Genomic DNA, 20,146 nt, shown 5'->3' with positions numbered 1-20,146 from the left:
CTCAAATTTTAATTCAGTGCAAGATCTCCTCTACATTTCAGGAAACAGATGAACCACACATTTGTTCATTCAACCATAGAGCCAGTAATTAGAACATGTTTAAGGATTTCTGCAGCTCGCTGAAGCAAGAGCAGTTTCAGCAGGATTTTCCTGCTGCAATTTTCTTGGCTTCATATCTGAGAAAAACCCTATCTTATCTTAGCTCAGCATACACATGCCTACACTGAGATCAGCTGCCCACTGGCTAAAGCAACAGTGTTTCTTAATAATAATATAAAGAAATTTCAAGTATGATGTAGGCTGAAAATGCATAATATGTTTGCAGCATCAGTCCAAAGGCTACCATGTGACAAAGCATCTCTTGTGAAACCTTCTCCAGTGGTGTCTCAGATTACATCTTCTCTAAGTAGCATTGCATGTTACTTTTAAAAATTAAAAGCATAATGCATCTCATCTGCCTACACAAAGCAAGATTCCCAGCATTCCATATGCACAAGGGTTTCACACAGCTGCTGAGTGCCGTGCCCTGCACAGACTCATCACTGTCCTGCCTGGATAAAGCACACAGACACACCACAAGCCAATTCCCACTGCACTGGCAGTGTCCTAAATATGGGTAATCCACATGTGCAGTAAAACCCAGACACTTCTGCAGGAGATAGAGCAGGCCAAGCCTCAGTGAAACCAAATTCCTCACAGAAGAGCCAAATCACTACTAAGAGATTACAATGAAGGCCAGTTCAGAAATCCACAACCCCAAAACACTGAACTTCCAGAGGAAATCATGGTGCTGGCACTTGTGGTACAGAGCCCTCTCCAAGATCTGCTGGCCATACAGGATCTTCAGTGTGAAAACCTGACACCTGCAAGGCATGAAACAGCCCCTTGCACACTCCTCTCATGGGCACTGCTATCCCACTAAAACCTGAATGTGTGCTGAAATGGAGCTGTTCTGACTGGAAGGAATGTGCTTGTCCCCTGCCAAACATTTGCTTAATCAACCAGTAAGCAGGAAAATAAGTTAATCAACAGGACTTTAAATTCTTGATGGTTATTTCTACCCCAAAACATAAAACCACAAGGAAAAGCAAAACAAGAAACTCACTGAAACACTGGCCACGCTCAGCTGTGCTGAATGGCAGGAGGTATGACTGACACACATCCTGCACAGGAATGTGGCTGACACTGAGCCACTCACTGAAGTGGTAGAGCCCTAAGACTGCTCTCCCTATCTATGTAAAACTGGCAGCTTCCAGTTCTGAGAAGTTCAAATCAGATTGACTCAACTCAATGGCTGCAAAAACCAACAGAGAGACAGGACAACAGGTTTTCAGCCCAAGGAATTCCTGGTCAGCCCTCACAGACCAGGCTGTTCCATGAACAGCAGCAGCCTGTTACTCTTAAATTAGAGGTGATACTCCTGGTCTAGAACAAGTCCACCCAACTGGGACCAGGGAAAGGGCCCCACTTTGTGAGGAGATGTCAGATACTGCAGCATTACCTGAGCACTGAGGCTTCCAAGCAGAAGGGAGTTCAGGAATTTCACATACTCCAGCTGAGACTCCCTCCAAGCAGGTGTGCACATCTGCAGCTAACATGCTGCAAGGCTTGGCTTCAATCACATTCTGCTATTAAATCAGAAGCAATATAAATAAGGTTGAAATAGGACAGCAGGGAATTCTCCAGCCTAAATCTCATCTTTGGTATCCTGTAATCACATTCAGTATTCAATCATCATCTTGACATTTGACTATTCCACCTTTGGGGGAGATTCCTCAGTGATCCAACTCTGCAGCAGTGAAGTTCTTTGGTTTGTGGTTCCCTGTGTGCCCAGGCCCCCACTCAGTCCATGCAGGAGGTTTCAGACAGAAGCTGTCCACATCTGAAGATAAACCTGATTAGCCAAATCCCCTCCTGTTCCATCAGCTTACACAGAAGGATGGCAATGTTCATATCTGAATCCATGGACTAATTACTTCAACAAAACAATTAGATTGAGGGAAAACTAGTGTTTAACCCTGGCCAGCTAACCCTGAGATTTTGCTTCAGGCAAAAGTTGATTCCTAAGAGCTGCAGACAGGGATTCCAGTTCCTTCTGTGGGAGGACACAGCAAGGGCAACCACCACACAGGTTCTGGCTGAGGTGGGACTTTCCTCGTGCTGTGACACACCCTTCCTGGGCATCTTTCCCTTCCAGGTTCCCCATGCTATGGCACATCTTTCCTGGGCATCTCCTCCCCATCCAGGTTACTGCATCTCTAAGTTACTGGCCCCCATTAAATCTAAAAATAGAAGAAAACTAAGCCAAATAGCCTTTGGTTTTGAAGGTGTTGCATTTTTTACAGGTAACACAAGGTTAGTACCTGTTGCCTCTTGTGACACCAGCTTTGGAGTCTCAGAACTAACTGATCTAACCCATCTTGCAGCAAAAGCTCCAGCTCATTTTAGTCTCATTCTGGAGGATAAGACACTAATATCTTCAAATAGCAATGTCTTAAGGACAAGAACTCATTGAACTACAGCATGGTTATTTTATTCAGCTACCTTCCTTAAAAAGAAATTCCATCTCCTGGACTGTTGACTGCATACAGTTAATGAGTATACACAGTGCTTGGACACTACCAAAGTTCTTGATTAAAGAAGTTTATTCCAATCAGTTGACATGATTTACATTGCTACTAAAGAGGCAGTAAAATGGCAAAGACTTGCAATTCACTGTTGGATTTAATACTCTTCACCTGCATCTTCTCCATCCATCGAGTCTGTGCCCACTTCTTCATAATCTTTCTCAAGAGCAGCCAAATCTTCCCGGGCCTCTGAGAACTCCCCCTCCTCCATCCCTTCTCCAACATACCAGTGGACAAAGGCACGCTTGGCATACATCAGGTCAAACTTGTGGTCCAGGCGAGCCCAGGCCTCGGCAATGGCCGTGGTGTTGCTCAGCATGCAGACTGCCCGCTGGACTTTGGCCAGGTCTCCCCCAGGAACCACTGTAGGGGGCTGGTAATTGATGCCAACCTACAGGAGATGCAGAAGAGACCATGAGTTTCTTTCTGGTGTTTGACAGAGACTATAATCAAAGTCAGACAACAAGAGTTGAATAAAATGCGTCACTCACAAAGCTGCTCTGTATGAGAGCCCAAACCTCCATTTCCTAAAACACAACCCAGCTACCTACAGAACAGCTCAATGAGCAAATACACTCCACAGGCCCGGGACAGTGAATGAGAAGCCTGAAAAGCCATGACAGGACTGAGACTTGCCTTGAAACCAGTAGGACACCAGTCCACGAACTGGATGGTGCGCTTGGTTTTGATGGCGGCGATGGCGGCGTTGACGTCCTTGGGAACGACGTCCCCGCGGTACAACATGCAACAGGCCATGTACTTGCCGTGCCGGGGGTCACACTTCACCATCTGGTTGGAGGGCTCAAAGCAGGCGTTGGTGATCTCTGACACAGAGAGCTGCTCGTGATAGGCCTTCTCTGCTGAAATAATCGGTGAGTACGTCACCAGCGGGAAGTGGATCCGAGGGTAAGGCACCAAGTTAGTCTGAAACTCAGTAAGATCCACATTTAAGGCACCATCAAACCTGAGGGAAGCAGTGATGGACGACACTATCTGACCAATGAGGCGATTGAGATTGGTGTAGGTTGGGCGTTCAATGTCCAGGTTCCTACGGCAAATGTCATAAATGGCCTCATTGTCAACCATGAAGGCACAGTCGGAGTGTTCCAGCGTGGTGTGGGTGGTCAGGATGGAGTTGTAGGGCTCCACGACAGCTGTCGAGACCTGAGGTGCAGGGTAGATGGCGAATTCCAGTTTGGATTTTTTCCCATAGTCAACCGAGAGCCGCTCCATCAGCAGAGAGGTGAAACCAGATCCAGTGCCTCCCCCAAAGCTGTGGAAGATCAGGAAACCCTGCAAGCCAGTGCACTGATCTGACTGAAAGAGAAAATACAGGTGTTCGAGTTGTCGTGTGGACATTAAGCATCCCAAATCAAGCTCAAGAAAGACAGCTCTGAATTCTAACACATACCAACTGTTCAAGCTTCAGAAGTACTGAATTTGATTTATCCACCAATAATTAAGAAAGTAACCCATGATAAACACTGTATTCTTGGCTGTCTTAAACCTCTTCAAATTGCTACCTCAAAATCCCCCTTACTCCCAATTCTCAGCCAAGGCCATTAACAATAACCAAGAAGAGCAAGAATGTTGAAAGACCTACACACCATCTATCCCTTACACTGATTTGACATTCCCTACCTGCACAGAAGTGGAGCAATCCCCATCCCAGAGCTCCTGGTTCTAAACCTGCACAAGTGCCAAGCATGTATCTCTTCAGGGGAGTGAGCTGTCACAGTGTATTACAGAGCCAGTTCAGGCTTGGCAGATGACAAAATGAGACAGCTCTGTCCTCACAAAGAGGTGCCACACGATGCTCAGCTCAATTCCCAGGACTGACAGGGACTCCCAACAGCTTGTAAAAAGAAATTACAACCATGTTTTTCAGGTCAAAGTACAGCCTGCTGCAAACTTATCTTTGCCTTAATTAGAGACTGTGGCAGCCAAGTGCTGAGAATAATTCCAGTTGTGATCTGCAAAAGGTGAACTTTCACAAAGACACCCTTAGCATTCCATATCACAGCACCAGAGGTATACCTGGGTTGTTTTGTGCAATGAGAATTCCCACCTTTGTGACACAGATTGGGTAATGTACATGCTTAGCAGCCCTAAAAAGGGAACTCAGACCTCCTAAGCTGCCATCTGCCTAAGTCTGCCACATGGTCAAAGTACTGGGGAGCCTGAAACATCCCCACTTACTGAGATTTGTTTCTTTTCTACTGTTATTACCATAAAATTAACCCAGAAATCATAACAGCAGGAAATGGAAACAGTCTAAACCATGGAAGGAAACACTCCTCTTTAAACTTCCTTGAAAGAGCCACATTTAGAGACCAACCCTTTTCCAGCAGGAACTATGCGAATCATAATTTTTGTCCTGGCTTTCTGAGGTTGAAAAAGAAACTACATATGAAGTTTTAGGTGCCTCATCAGCATTTTAGGCCACTTGAAAGCTGTATCTGACAGAAATAATCCAGCCACTCTCAGCTGGCTAAGAATAAAACCAGATGTAGACTGAGTCCACAGATTCTCCTACCACAAAAAATATAAAGCACAGCTTGTGTATTGAATAACTATGTACTGAATAACCTAATTTCCAAATCCTGTAAAACAGGGCAAAAAAGATGTTTAAGAGCTTTCAGTAAAGAAGAATCTTACCAGTTTCCTGATACGCTCTAGAACTAGATCGATTATCTCTTTCCCAACTGTGTAATGACCCCGAGCATAGTTATTTGCAGCATCTTCTTTACCAGATATCAGTTGTTCAGGATGAAAGAGCTGCCTGTATGTCCCATTCCTGACTTCATCTGGGGAGAGACAAGATAATTATTATTGCATAATATATAAATACTATTTAAAATTAGTTTTCTATGTCCACCAGGTTTTTCAGACTTCTAAGGGTGTCCAGAATAAGGTACCTAAACCCTTAGAGATAAAAAGCAACCTGATATCTACCAATCAGTAGGTGACAATACTTTCTACAGCCTGAATGTTGAATCACTAAGAAAAGTTACTCCTTAAGAAACTGTTCCATTTTACACCTGAGTTTAAAATTGGCCTGCCAGAGCAATTTAAAACTGGACTGTGGCAGCAGAATCATTCTTCCAGTTTAAGACAACTCAAGGCCCATTTTGCAGCTCAGCAGCTGAAATCCTGCTTTTCCCCCTCACTTCCCAAGCTCTTCATGATGCTGCCTTGTTGCTTCTGCAGCTCTGGGCAGGCAGAGCCAACACTGCTTGCTTGTCTTCTCCTTTCCCTTGACTGTACTTTCTGCCAGAGGTAGAGAAGGGTTCAAAAGAAACAGGAGATGCTCTTGGAGAGTTCTGCAATCACCCAAACCCTGAGCTGTAGCTCCAGCACACACAGCTGTGTTACAGAAACAGTGCAGATGCACACACAGCATCCCCCAGCAGTTCCACATTTGGAGACTGATTCAGAGTTACAATCTCCACTAGTCCCAGAAATACACACTTATATCTAGCAGGCTAAACTCTGTCCTAAGAGGCACAAAGATACTCAGCAGAGCTTTGTCTCTGGTTTAGCTCAAGCCATTCTTGAGTCGTGTGCTAATGCAGTATTGCATCCTTTAATTAAAATCAGGAAATCAGGTGGACAGCAGAGAGCTTTATGAACTACAGCTGAAGTTGCCCGTTTGCCTATATTCATTAATCTGAAAAAGAGCTAGCAAGACAAAGATAAGTAAAATTCAAGATGCAAAAATACTATTCAAACCAGTTTAGGCTGAGCAGCTCCCACTGCAGTCTGCAACCCAATATTCTAAAGTATTTCTAAGACTGCATCAAAATGAACAATTTGGAGAAGTTTACCATCCCAAATACTCATGTGTCCACGACTTCCTGCATTACCACTCCAAATTATAAAGGATAAATATGGGTAATAAGGGAAAATATAGAAATAAAGAAAGAGGTAGCTGATAGGTGCAGCATGAGTCAGGATGGTCCTGGGGAAGTAACAAAACTAGTAGAGTTCAGAGGATCAGTCACTGGACTATGAAAGTGTGCTGGAACAAAGAATTTAGAGTTGAGGGAACAGCTAAACCAGACATGCTGTGCTTCATCTTTTTAAGTCTAGCTGGGTTAGACTTTTCAGGACACTTGTGTTGAATTCCCAGGTGTCACTGCCCTATTTTGTGGTGGAAAGTTTGATGGTGCACATGTCCAGCATCCTGCTGCTTTCTCCAAGAGCAGCACTGCTCTGGAAGGACAGAAATCCCTTGTGCACACATGTGGCAGCTGCAGAGCTGCTGCATGCACAGGAGATGGGTTTTCATAAACTCAGTGCAGAGGGACTTGCTGCATGAATGGGGAGTCTCATCCCAGCCCTGCCCAGGAAACTGCAGCAGTAATTTTCACATTAGCCAGGCAGGAATAAGGAAGGGCAGCTACCCCCCAGAAAGGCACATGATGTAACCTTGAGTATTACCAAGCTTTAAGACAGCCTCTTGTCCCTCTCCCCATACTACACCTGCATCATTAACAAGCACTGAACACTCACAACCTTTAATTTGTCCCAAGACTCACCAGCTCCCCTTCCCCCAAGGCCAAGTGAGAGCTTTGCTACCTGCCCTCCCTCACCTCATGACTCAGCTGTTCCTGGTTGCTCAGAGCCACCACCTGGCCAGCAGCAGAGGAGACAACAGCCACAAGGGAAGCTCCTGGGAAATATTAGTGTATGGCCGAGGGTGCTTGGGCTCATTTCAAAGTTACCAGCCCAGCACTCCCACCTTTGACCAGCCCCACAGCCCTCTGCTCCCCTCACAGGTTCCTTGTGCTGTGTTAGCCACAGTGTGTTACACTGAACAGAAGCTACAGGAGATCCACAGTTGGAGTACACAGGAACAGCCTGAGCACATCCACACATTTCCCCCAACTCTGTACTGCAGAATGATAAACACAGCAACTGCACAAGCACAGACAACACAGATCCCTGCTATGAGAGCCTCGAGTCATTACTCTAGGCAAGGCAGCCATAAACCAGCTCCAGCAGAATTAGTTCCAGCACACACTGGCAAGAGCAAAACCAGGATTTGTGACCCAAGGAATAAGGGTCTTGTGAACTGGAAGCTCACGCTGAGCTGGCAGTGCAGCTACTGCCCGAGGATGGGAGACTGTCAGTGGCTGATGTGTGGGATGACACCTGAACACCAAGAGCCAGTGGGGCCAGAGTTTGGAATACAACTGATTTTCAGGAGCGGATTGTTATTCAAAGATAAGGTAATAGGAAGTTGAAGTGCATACTCAGAAGTCCCTGAATTTAGGCTAGTGATGAAGACCCGTTTCTGCAAGCTCTACTAAAGGTACACAGAGCAGAAGATTGCTTTGGGAAAGCACCATGTACAATAAGAAATCTGCTTAACGAGACTTTTGCATCTTTTAAAGAGGTTCTGCAGCACACATTATGCCATACTGTTCCAAGGGGTTATATAACTGCTCCTTGCAGAGCAGAAGTATGCAGCGTGTTCACAAGACCCTTTTAACTCCACAGCCTGGCAGAAGATAATACTGAAATTCTTGAGAGCTCATAGTGCACATTTGCATTGCAATGGACATAAAGCCAAGCCTTTTCCATCACTAGGAAGGTGCAGGCAAGTAAAAATTTTGCAGCCCCAAAGCATCTTTTCAGGGCTAGAGAAATTAATTCACAGAATCATAAAATCAACTGGGTTGGAAGGGACTTCCAAGATCATCAAGTCCAACCCTTGATCCAACCCCGCTGTGGTTCCCAGCCCATGGCACTGATGCCACATCCAGTCTCATCTTAAAAACCTCCAGGGACGGAGAATCCACCACTTCCCTGGGCAGCCCATTCCAATGGCTGACCACCCTCTCTGCAAAGAAATTCTTTCTAATCTCCAACCTAAACCTCCCCTGGCACAGCTTCAGACCCAGCCCTCTTGTCTTGCTGAGAGTTGCCTGGGAAAAGAGACCAACCCCCACCTGGCTCCCCCCTCCTGTCAGGGAGTTGTAGAGAGTGAGGAGGTCTCCCCTGAGCCTCCTCTTCTCCAGGCTGAACAGCCCCAGCTCCCTCAGCCTCTCCTCACAGCACTTGTGCTCCAGTCCCTTCCCCAGCCTCGTTGCTCTCCTCTGGACCTGCTCCAGCCCCTCAATGTCCTTCCTGAGCTGAGGGGCCCAGAGCTGGACACAGTTCCTTAGTCAAAAGATGTGCAAGGGACTGTAGGACACAATTACCTATGACTGCAGGTTCAAGGTCCACAAACACAGCTCGAGGGACGTGCTTCCCCGCCCCGGTCTCGCTGAAGAAGGTGTTGAAGGAGTCGTCCCCCCCTCCGATGGTCTTGTCGCTGGGCATGGTGCCATCGGGCTGGATGCCGTGCTCCAGGCAGTACAGCTCCCAGCAGGCATTCCCGATCTGCACGCCCGCCTGGCCCACGTGGATGGAGATGCACTCGCGCTGCGGGACAGAAATCAGTCAGCACAAACAGCACGGCCCTTGTTTAGCAAACCTCCTGCACACCCACCCCGAACTCCCAGCCTGCAAAGCCATTGAAACATTGGCCTTATTGTCTTGGTGTTGGGGGGTGTTTGGCACAAAGCACAACAGAACACAAAAGCCCCCTTTAGTCATCAACAGCTCCACCCAGACAGACCCTTTTGGACATTATCATTTTTACAAGCTCGTTCCTCCTTGTTGTTCTTCAATCAGACAGGAAGGGTCTGATCGACTCTTACAAATCCTTCAGCCACTGAATATGTAAAAAAGCTGGTGACTGCACCTGTCACTGGCCTAAGTGTCCAGAACAGCACAACCCAGACTCCATCCCCAGGAGCACAGCCACCAGAGGCAGCAAAACTCTCCCCAAGATCCAGGGTCACCTCATTTAATGTACATAAAATCAGAACAATATTCTCCTGATCCCTTTAGGAAGCTTTGCCACTCTGTAAGAAAGTCTTTGCCTAACAAACCCCTTTGTATCCCTCCACTAATAAAGACCATCAGGTCTCACACCACAGTGCTGCACACAAAGTGCTCGATTCCTTAACAGCACACAAAACTACCTCATGGAAGCCATGGCAGCAAGAGGATCTATTCCTACCCATGTACAGATCCCCAGGTTCCCTTTGGTGTCCAGAGCATAATCCCAGCTTCTTCAATAGTTCATCATAGGGCTTTGAATGGTAAAAAACAAACCACATTGGAAACATCTCCAAACTCCTGGTCCATCTGGGGCATTTTACATTCAAGTTCTGTTTTTGAGTGACAGTTGAACATGTTCTAGAAGAGCCTGCATATAGGGCAGTTCAATGTGACTGTTACCCAAAGTTATGTTCAGACTCTATGATTGGGCAAGTTTTGTCCCCTGGAATTCCAGGATAAGCAGGAGTACAGGCCAGGCAGCAAATGGACTGAGAGCAGCCCTGAGGGGAAGGACTTGGGGGTGCTGGTGGATAACAGGCTGGACACGCCCCAGCCACACCCCAGAAACCCCCCCCCCCCGTGCCCTGGGCTGATCCCACAGCAGGGGCAGCAGGGGAGGGTGGGATTCTGCCCCTCTGCCCCCTCAGGTGAGACCCCCCTGCAGAGCTGCCTCCAGCACTGGGGTGCCAACATCAGAAGGACGTGGAGCTGCTGGAGAGAGTCCAGAGGAGGCCACGGAGATGCTCTGAGGGCTGGAGTCAGTCTGGGAAAGCTGGGGGTGCTCACCTGGAGAAGAGAAGGCTCCAGGGAGATCTAGTCCACATCTATAACTAATGCAGAAAAGCAGGAGCATGGTCCTTTCAAATTCATTGGGAACCCCACAACATTAAAATCTGTATTCGCAAAACAAAACCAAAAAGAAATCACCTGTTCTCAACCACAGCACTGTACAGCTGAACTGCTGTTTTTAAGCTCCCATCCATCCAAGCTGTATATTCAGATATCCAGTCCACATCCTCTCTGTGACCAGCCTTACTCAGAGCTGCTGCCACATTACTCCTCTTTGAGGCCATCACCTCCCAGGCTGAAGCACTGGGCTGGTAAGGTGCTGTGATGGCAGAGGACACACAGCCCCCCTACACAGTGTAAAACAGGTGACAAGAAAACCAGCTGCAGTGCCACAGAGAGGCCAGGCCATGGCAACGAATGAGGAATCATCCCTTCAGGAGAGCAGGACAGCCTGAACCTCTTCTACAGGGGGAGGAGAACATAGACCACCACAGATCCTCATTTCACTGAGGTCCTACCAGTGGCCTAAGTCTTGCTGGTGGAGCTCCTAAGCAGCTGAGGAAGGTCATTGAAAGGGTGTGTAAGGACTACACCACACCACAGAGATGGTGGAGATGGTGAAGGGTGTAAAGGAGAAGGATATGAGGAGCAGCTGAGGTCACTTGGCTTGTTTAGCCTGGAGAAGAGATTTTATCATGGTCTATATCTTCCTCATAAGAGGAAGCAGAGGGTTCTCTGCTGACCAGGGACAGGACCCAAGGGAATGGCATGAAGCTGTGTCAGGGAGGGTCAGGTTGGATATTAGGAAAAGGTTCTTCCCCCAGAGGGTGGTTGGGCACTGAACAGGCTCCCCAGAGCAGTGGGCACAGCACCAAGGCTGACAGAGCTCAAGGAGTGTTTGAACACCACTCTCAGGGACAGGGTGGGATTATTGGGGTGTCCTGTGCAGGGTCAGGGGTTGGACTCAATGGCCCTTGTGGGTCCCTTCCAACTCAGAGGATTCCATGATTCCATGACTAGCATGCCCAAGCCAGGTACATGTCAGACTACACACAAGCTTTCCAGCATCACAGGAACGAGCACTACATTAAGACTACACAAAGCAACAGCAATGACTTGTGTTCCAAAGAAAATGTATGTCTGAAAGTACAACTTGGCTACACAGGCACAGACCAGGTGATACAGATGGGACATTGCACTTTGTCAAAGTAAACATGCCAAGGTTTAAAGTTCAGCACATGGGGCAGTGACTCCCTGCACCAGTACAAACAGCAACAACTGAGAATCAGCCCTGCTGCAAAGATCCTGGGGATCACCACAAAAACCAGCCTGGATGTCCCACAGGGCATTCTCATCCTCAAACCATGGTAAGGCAAACCATTTGCCAGGCTATAAAAGGAGAAGAGCAGGAGAAGCCTTCCCTCTGCACTGCAGGTGGGTCCAGGCTGGATGCTCAGAGGCTGCTGTGAGGTTTAGGTTCTTGTTAGGTAAAGCCTCACAAGCAGTGTGGCCCTGGAACAGGTCACAGGAGAGGTGGAAAGGGAGCTACATCCTTGGAGGTTTTCAAAACTTGTCTAGACAAGGTCAGTCACAAAGCCTGGCCTGCTGCTACTGTTCATCCTGCTTCAAGAGTTCCTTCAACTGCTTCCCTGCAACTCTACCAAGGACTTCTAAGTAGTACATATCTATTTAATTAAACACAAATCTTTGTCAGACACTAAAATACTCTCTGCCCATTTTGCTCTGCATGGCCTTTTCAGCATCAAGAATACTAAAAAACAGAACAAAATCCAAGCCTTGAAAGTATCATCTCCAAGTTGCAATGACAGGCAAGAGAGCTGTCACACTCATTACAGCTCAGGGCCTTCACATATCACTGAGGGGAGCTTTGTAATTAGTACAGTTTAAATGTGTACTACAGACAGTGCTGGGAAGTGCTGCATTCAAGCCATAACACAGAATGCCTTTTTTTTGCTGAAGTAATGCTCTCCCTACACTTACATACATTATTTGCAAGCACAGAAACAGTTTCAGTGAAAATTCAGGCAGAATTTCTCCAGCCCAGTGTCTGTCTCTGCCTCCTTTCCCTATGGGATGTGGCTCCAGCTGAAGGGCACTGTCCTGTCCTCTGTCACTGCCCTTCCAGCAGCTGCAGACCCAGCCCCCTGCACTCATTGCTGGGTTAAAGCCCCCCAGCTCCCTCCATCACACCACTGGGTCAGGCTGTAGGTCCCCTGTACTCCCCAGCAGAGTATTTAAGGTCCAGCTCAACCTGTGTGAGGTTGATGGAAAGCCAGATTTCCCGAGAACGGCTGTGCCAGCTCAGACCAAGCTCAACAGCACATCATACAGAGGAACCTGGTTTCCCTGGGATGGGACTCCAGGGAACCTGTATCCTTGGCAGAGACCAGGGGCTGTATTCAGACTCCTGGTTTGACTTTATTTAAAAAGCGTGACCAGAAACAGCTCCCCAGGGAAGTGCAAGGGCAAGGACATCAACACACCCCATCGGTACTCTAACTTGTAACCATTTCCAGTTCAATACATATTTCCCACGCATTCACAAGCCTACAGAAGCAGTCTTGCTACATTTTCTTAAGCTCATGTAACCTTCTGACGGTCTCTTTCCAGGGAGATGTAGAAGGCCAACACGCCCATCCCCGACTCCGGCTGTGCTGCCCAGCTCAGCACCTGAACCTTGTCCTGTGGGACGTCTGGTCGCACCTTCCCGATCCCCCCTCAAGGTGACTCACAACCTGCCAGGTCATTCACGCCCGCCAGTCCTCCAGGAATTCTCCACATCAGCTCATTCCCGGCGCTCCCAACGCCTCACACCGCAGCGGGCGCCGGCAGCGAGCGGCACCTGGGGAGCACCCGGGGCGGGGGAACAGAGGAGCTCCTCTGCTGCGCCTCTGCGGGTCTCCCCGGAGCTTCCCCGTGGTCACACCCAGCGGGTCCCCGGCAGCTCCCGCAGGGACCCGCGACCACGGGGGATGGCCGCGCCCGGGGCTGAGGGTCCCGCGGGCCGCCATGTTCTCGGCGGGGTCGCCACCATTTTGGGACGAGACGGCGGGAGCGACACGGGAACGACATTCTGGGGCGAGACACGGCTCGGAGCCCACCGGGGGCAACCCCGCCAGCCCATTTCGCCCTGCCACCAGGGCGGACCCGCGCGTCCCGCCCCCCTACCCCTCTTTCCCGCAGCGCACGGGATCCCCCTGAGCCCCCCACCCCGCGCTCACCATGGCTCGGGAGCGCCGGGACAGACGCGCAACGTGTCTGAGCAGCACCGCGACAGCGGGAGCCCTGCCCGTGCTCACCCTTATATAGGGCGGGGCGGGGCGATGGGCTGCCTGCACTGCGCTCATTAGCGCGGCGTGCGCTCAGCTGAGCGCCATTGGGTGGCAGGGATGTCTGTCACCTTTCCCCGAGAGCTATTGGTGGATTCGTAACCAGGGGCGGGGAGGGGGCGGGGTTTAGTCTTCCCGCCAACGAAGGCCGGAGCCGCCTTCCTCAGGCTCGCGCGCGGATCCAGGATGGGATCGCTGTCCCCGGGCTGGAATGGCTGTCCTAGGGCTGGGATCACTTCCTAGGGCTAGGATCGCTGTTCCTGAGGTGGGATCACTGTCCTAGGGCTGGGATCGCTGTCCCCGGGCTGGGATCGCTGTCCCTGGGCTGGAATGGCTGTCCCGGGCTGGGATTGCTGTCCCTACGCCCAGAAGTTGCCTGGAGACACCCTGAGAGCCCCAACCCTGCTGGGTGGGCACCCAGAGGCCCCCGGTCCTGCAGTGCTGTCTCCGGGGGTGAAAGAGCGAGATATGGGCAAACCCCTCTACAAGGAGCCTGGAGGCAGCTCCATAATAGTGCCTGTGGCAAGTGCCGCTGGGATTAAGAGTCACACAATGGAAAAGACTCAAAGACAAAGGGCCAGATCTGGAGAGCCATGTAGATGCTACTAAAATCACCTTTGGCGTTTAAATGCCCCAGTTTAATTTGGGTGTTTAGGTGGGAAGCCTAAAACCTCTGTGGTATGTCCTAATGGTTATATTAACAGAAATATTACTGAGATTGCCAAACCCACTCCCTGGGTGAAAGCAGCTGTTGCGTGTGCGGGTCTGATCTTTGGTACCTGGAGTTCTGTCCATCCTTCAGGGGCTCAGCACCAGCATCCCTTCCAGGAAATTGCTTCTTCCCTTGCTGAGCCGAGCTTCTGTGGCCTGAAAGGAATGTGAAACAATTTTAAATAATAACAAAGTAGATCATTTTTTCTCTTCATGTGTGGATCTCCACTCCTGAGAGCAGCCTGGACAAAGGTGATACTTTTGATGTGAGTGTGATGAAATCGTGTCAGGCTGGGCCTGTACTTGGCTGGAACTAGTGGTGGGAAGGGATGAACCCCGTCTCTCTGGCTGATCCCAAGGGCAGGGAACTGATGCCTGCTGAGGATGCTTCTACTGCTGTTATCAACCCCATTGTGATCATTTCAGCCCAGGGTGTGGAGTGAAACCTGCGTGGGTGTACCTTGAAAGAAAAGAAGAGCTGGAAAGCAAAGATCAGAGGATCAAGAGAGAAGGACAGAGGTGGAGGAAGGTGAAAAAAACCCCAGATGATATTGATACAATTGTTCTTCCGAAAGAACAATGCCAAGTGTAATGAGTGACAAAAATGTGTGGGATATAAGAGAGCACTACACTGTCTGTGTTTAACTGTCCCCAAGCCAGAGGGTGGCTGGGAGTGATCACACATATGAGCACCTGTGTCAAGGAATAAGCAGGCTCCAGTTCCTTCTTCTCGACAAGCACTGTGAGTGTGAAACAAATCTGCTTTTGCCCCATGAGCTGGGTGGTGGACATCAGGGGAGAGTGTACAGCTGTGCAACTGGTTTTTGAAAGATAAGTCTTCTCTGCTTTTACGTAACCTAATCCTCAACAAGCCCAAGCTCTTTGCTTAGTGCTGGTATATATTTGAAGGATTCAATCAATATTCAACTTCTAATAACCCCCAGCCTCTTTCCAGCTAACCTCTCCCTGTGCTCCAGTCAGCTCTGAGACCTGACAGAACTTACCTTTCTGGATTTTTTTTCCTGATTTGTTTTATACTAATTGCTTGGCCTAACTTCACTGGGGCATGACCTTGGCTGCAAAGTGCCTTTAGCTCTGACCATCTCCTTAGTGGAGCAGTTCTGTAAAGAAGACCAGGATAGTCCTGGTTGTCTGAACCAGAACTAAAAGCATGAACCATGGAATGGTTTGGGTTGGGAGGGACCTTAAAGCTCATCTCATTGCACCCCCCACTCATGGGCAGGAACACCTCCCACTATCCCAGGTTGCTCCAAGCCCTGTCCAACCTGGTCTTGGACACTTCCAGGGATGGGGCAGCCACAGCTTCTCTGGGCAACCTGTGCCAGGGCTTCAGCACCCTCACAGGGAAGAATTTCTTCCCAATATCTAATATAAATCTCTTCTCTTTTAGTTTAAAACAATCCCCCCCCTTGTCCTGTCACTGTAGGTGTTCATGCCCAGATTGGAGGGATTGCAGCTGCAGTGACCATGAGCCATCACAGTAAGTACCAGTGAAAGATGAAAGAGGAAAACAGTTACCATATTTTAGTTTCTTTTGTTCTTTTTTATTTGAGAAAAATAGGGCAGTTAGATGATCTTTTTCCCCCCCTTTTTTATCATCTGTTGTGCTTTTCTCAGTTGGAAAAAAAAAAATCAGCACCACATGACTGAGAGGATCTTTGCAAACCCAGATTTGGGAGTCCCCTTCCTGTAGGTTAAAAAAGGAAATAGGCCAAACTGAATTTAATTCTTCCACATGTTGCTATTATCTTACAAATATTTCAGTGTTGTCTTTTTCTTCTTTCTCAAAGCCTCCCATTCTAGGCACCAGGACACCTGTGAGAATTTCATGTGTTCATTCAAAACAATACATTTGGTTCTGTTATTGTGAATTACTAAGGAAGTCTTCAACCTGTGAGCAAAGTTTAACCTAAACTGTATAATGCATGGAAAATAAGTGCCCACATTGATTTTTTTCTTTTAAATCTCATTATTTTTAAACTAGTTATAGGACTTTGAAAGATTTGATTTATGCTTTTCAAATGCTCTGACCTGAAATAGCACTCACACTGCTCCAACTGTCCTTTCAATTCTGCCAGTGCAGTTCAGCAGTGGGGCAAACCCTGGACTGCCAGTGGTACAGTCACACTGTGAGATTTTAGTCTCCTTTAGAAACGTTACAGCACCATGACAGGAGATGGGTCAGACCCCTTGCCAAAGCAGAAATGCAGATGGTATCACTCTGTGAGTGCAGTGAGCATTCTTTTCAACTTAGCTGACAAATAAAACCAGAGATTAGGCTGGGCTGCAGTGTTACAGTGTGCCCTGGTCCAGCTTCAGCTGAGGTTTTCACATGTTTATCTGCTGTACTCACGACCTGCTCTGATTTGTGTTAACAGCCAGTGGGAAATGGATTTCTGACCTGTCCCTCAGCTCTGAAAGCAGTGTTATCCTGCTTCTCTGGATTTACTGAGACTACTCCACTGCACCAAGTATCGGTCAGACTTTAGTGAGAAAACCATGTTTTGGTGTTACTTTGTCAGATTTCACAGGGGCACTTGGGCAGCTGCAGCCTGTCCTGGCACTGCCTCAGCTCCACTCCCGGGGCTGCAACGGGTGTCTCGTGTGGCATCACGGCCTCAAGCTGCGGCAGGGAAGGTTCAGGGTGGACATCAGAAGGAATTTCTCCACAGAAAGGGTTGTCAGGCACTGGAAGGGACTGCCCAGGGAGGTGGTGGAGTCACTGTCCAAGGAGGTGTCCAAGGAATGACTGGATGTGGCACTCAGTGTTCTGGGCTGGTTGACAAGATGGGAATGGTCATAGGTTGGACTCGATGATCTTGGAGGTCTTTTCCAGCCGGAATGATTCCATGATTCTGTGGTTCTGTTAAAGGGGATCATGGCAGCAGGACCACACGGTTGGCACTTGGGGCTGAGTGTGCCTCAGTTTCCCTCAGTGTGCCCTCCCAGAGTTGCTGCACTGACAAGAAGTCCCCCAGTCCTACAGAAGCTGGTGGAGTTGCACACCTAGAAAAACATTTCTTGGGAAATGCATTTGATTTAGTCTGACTAAACAGTAATGTCAAGCCCAAGGGGCCACCATGGATTAATTGAATGCATTCTCTTTTCCAGCTGGAGATCAGTTCTACGTGCAGCATGAGAAGTTTTTATGTTTCCCCAGGATTTCTCTGTGCCTGGTCATGCTGTCATGGCCCCAGGGCACAGACTTTGGCTGCAACCCATGTGCTCAGTGGATATGATACCTTCAGAAGATGCTGGATGTGCTGTGTCTCTGTGATACAGCCTCTGTGGCTGCACTGTGGGTCTGGGGCTTCTCCAGGAATTTGGATGAAACTTCCTTGAACGTGCAACTCTGCAACTCTTGCTTTCTGTCCTTTCTCAGAAGCACTGGACAAACAATGTGTGCACATTCACTTCTATCAGTGAAGTCCTGAAAATGTGACAGCCACAACCCTGTGCCTGTCTGCTACAGCCACCTGTCTGTGCCAGGTTTGGGATGACCTGGGATTTCTGTGCACATTTCCCAGCACTCAGACTGGCAATGGCAGGGTGCTGCATGGATTTTAGTGAGGTGCTGACTAAGGTACTGGCCCCTCCTCATCCCCAGCTCACAGGACACTCCTGTGGGTGGGAGGATTGCTGAGGGCACGTGTAAAGTGAGAGTGAAACAGTCAGATTTCATCACTGAGGGCACAATGCTTCACCAAGACTTCATTATTTCAGTATCTGGGTTCATCTCCTCCTCTTCTGAGTGCAAATTCATTCCATTTCACACATCCATCCTCAGTCCTGTGTGCTCGCCCTGCCTTTAGATTTGGCTTCTTCCAGAAGTGTAGGGCCCCTCTGACTGTCCCACGAGACAGAGACACTCCCTCCCAAATGCCTCCTTTATGGAGGCCAGAAAACCCAACCCAGATGCCAATCTGAACAATTCCTACACAGGAACAGGGCAGACAAGGGTGGGGACTGGCAGTGAGTTTTCCTGCTCTGATTTAAGCCATACCCTGTGACCACCAGCCCTACACAGCCCATTCCAGGCTGGGTCAGGGGGTACCTCAGCAGCGTGGGGACCTTGCTCCTCAGTGACAGGTTTTATTCTGTGGCTCTGAATGACTCTTTCTGTCTCTAATATAATTGATTTTATTAATTACTTTATATTCTAGATGCAGGATCTGGACCTGGTCTTGGGCATCGGCTGGGAGCTGGTGAAGGAAGGGGGGTGCTGGCAGCAGCTGACAGCAGGAATAGAATCATAGAATCATAGAATCATAGAATCATAGAATCAGCTGGGTTGGAAGGGACCTCCGAGATCATCAAGTCCAACCCTTGATCCAACCCCGCTGCAGTTACTAGGCCATGGCACTCAGTGGCACATCCAGTCTCTTTTTAAAAATCTCCAAGGACGGAGAATCCATCACTTCCCTGGGCAGCCCATTCCAAAGGGAAGGAGCAGCCAGTTCCTTAGCATGGATTTCACTTTCTCATACAGTGAATTGCACAACTGGATATGCAGGGACAGATCTGTCCCACCTCTGACATGGCTGTGCCAGCTGCAGCCTTTATGGTCACCTGCTCATGACTATCTGGATCGTTTGCCATCTAAAATCTTCACTAGCTACAGACACCAGTGTTACCCCAGGTATTCTATCCTTTACTTCCATTCTTTCCTCATTGCTTTCCCCAAAATGAGCATCTGGGATTCCTCTTGGTCAGGTCAGATGAAACAGCACCAGGAACACCCATGGCTGGGATCAGGGCCAGGGCTAAGTGTCAGAGGGAGGGATGGCGTGACACAGTTAATTATTCACAAACATGGCCCCTTCCCTCCCTTCCTGGTGCAGGGGATGGGATCAATTTGGCAGCTCAGGGTTCTCCTGAGGGTGAGATGGGGAGGTGCCTCCCAAAGAGGGAATGATTCCCTGACCTCTGCACAGCCTGGGGCTGTGGCAAACGAGGGCCTAGGGACACCTGTCCCAGGAACTGGGCTGAATGTTGGTGTCGTTGTGCTGGTGCAGGTCCCCCTTTGCATTGGTGATGTCTCCTGGCTGTTTTGGTGCTGTGGGAGAGGGTGGGAGGCTGGTCTGTGTTTTAATGCTGGCATGACTGTACACAGGAGGAAATTGCATGACTGTACACAGGACATAAGAGTCACCCTGGCTCAGCTATTGCCTCTGAGCTCTCTCGTGGTGGCCCACAGGAAATGCCTTGGGAAGTGTGGAGGAAGGGCCTGTATAACAGCACCACTACCCTGGGATATTCTTCCCCACCTTCAGTGATTCCTGCCTTACAGGATTCCTGAACCACCAGCCTGTATTTTCTGATCCCAGACTGTGGTCAGGCTATGGGTTTTTGCTTGTCTGTTTGCTCCTGCCCCATTCCCCACAGGAAGCTCAATGCCTCGCCAGCAGCCAGGAAGGTAACACAGTCTCCTCCTGGATCAGGAGTCCTGTATTGTTACAGGAACAAGTGGGTTTTGTGTTGGCAAGGAATTACTTCCAAATTGTCTTGACAGGGATCATATGTTTTGGTTTTGGTTTAATCTTCCTTTGCGACCCTGGGTGCAGTTCACTTGGGATCACTGGATATGGTGTAACCCTTCTCCTCAAGCCAACAGGTCTGACACCCAGCCCAGGGCTGGTGGACTTTTCCAGGGCCTCCTATTGCACAGCCCTGACCTTTGGCTGGTGCAAAATGCACTGTCAGCTCTGCAGAGGCTGGGGAGAGACAAGGTTCATGACATCGGGTAAAGCA

General features: G+C 48.9%; 1 protein-coding gene across 1 annotated transcript; it reads right to left on the bottom strand.

Annotated features, from left to right (window-relative positions):
* Positions 1-2,627: 2,627 nt before the first annotated feature.
* On the bottom strand, positions 2,628-13,635 carry LOC113957896 (tubulin alpha-8 chain). The gene is made up of 5 exons (XM_027665755.1): positions 13,556-13,635; positions 8,837-9,059; positions 5,286-5,434; positions 3,264-3,944; positions 2,628-3,018 (listed from the first exon to the last, which is right to left on the bottom strand). Exons 1-5 carry the CDS (start codon positions 13,556-13,558, stop codon positions 2,725-2,727), a joined length of 1,350 nt encoding a protein of 449 aa, XP_027521556.1. The 5' UTR covers positions 13,559-13,635; the 3' UTR covers positions 2,628-2,724.
* Between the last annotated feature and the right edge of the window lie 6,511 nt (positions 13,636-20,146).

This window comes from Corapipo altera, unplaced genomic scaffold (assembly GCF_003945725.1).
Source record: "Corapipo altera isolate COAL_440 unplaced genomic scaffold, ASM394572v1 202, whole genome shotgun sequence".
In the NCBI taxonomy this organism is placed as follows: domain Eukaryota; kingdom Metazoa; phylum Chordata; class Aves; order Passeriformes; family Pipridae; genus Corapipo; species Corapipo altera.
The sequence above is the reverse complement of the archived record's forward strand: the minus strand, read 5'-3'. Positions and strand labels throughout refer to the sequence as shown.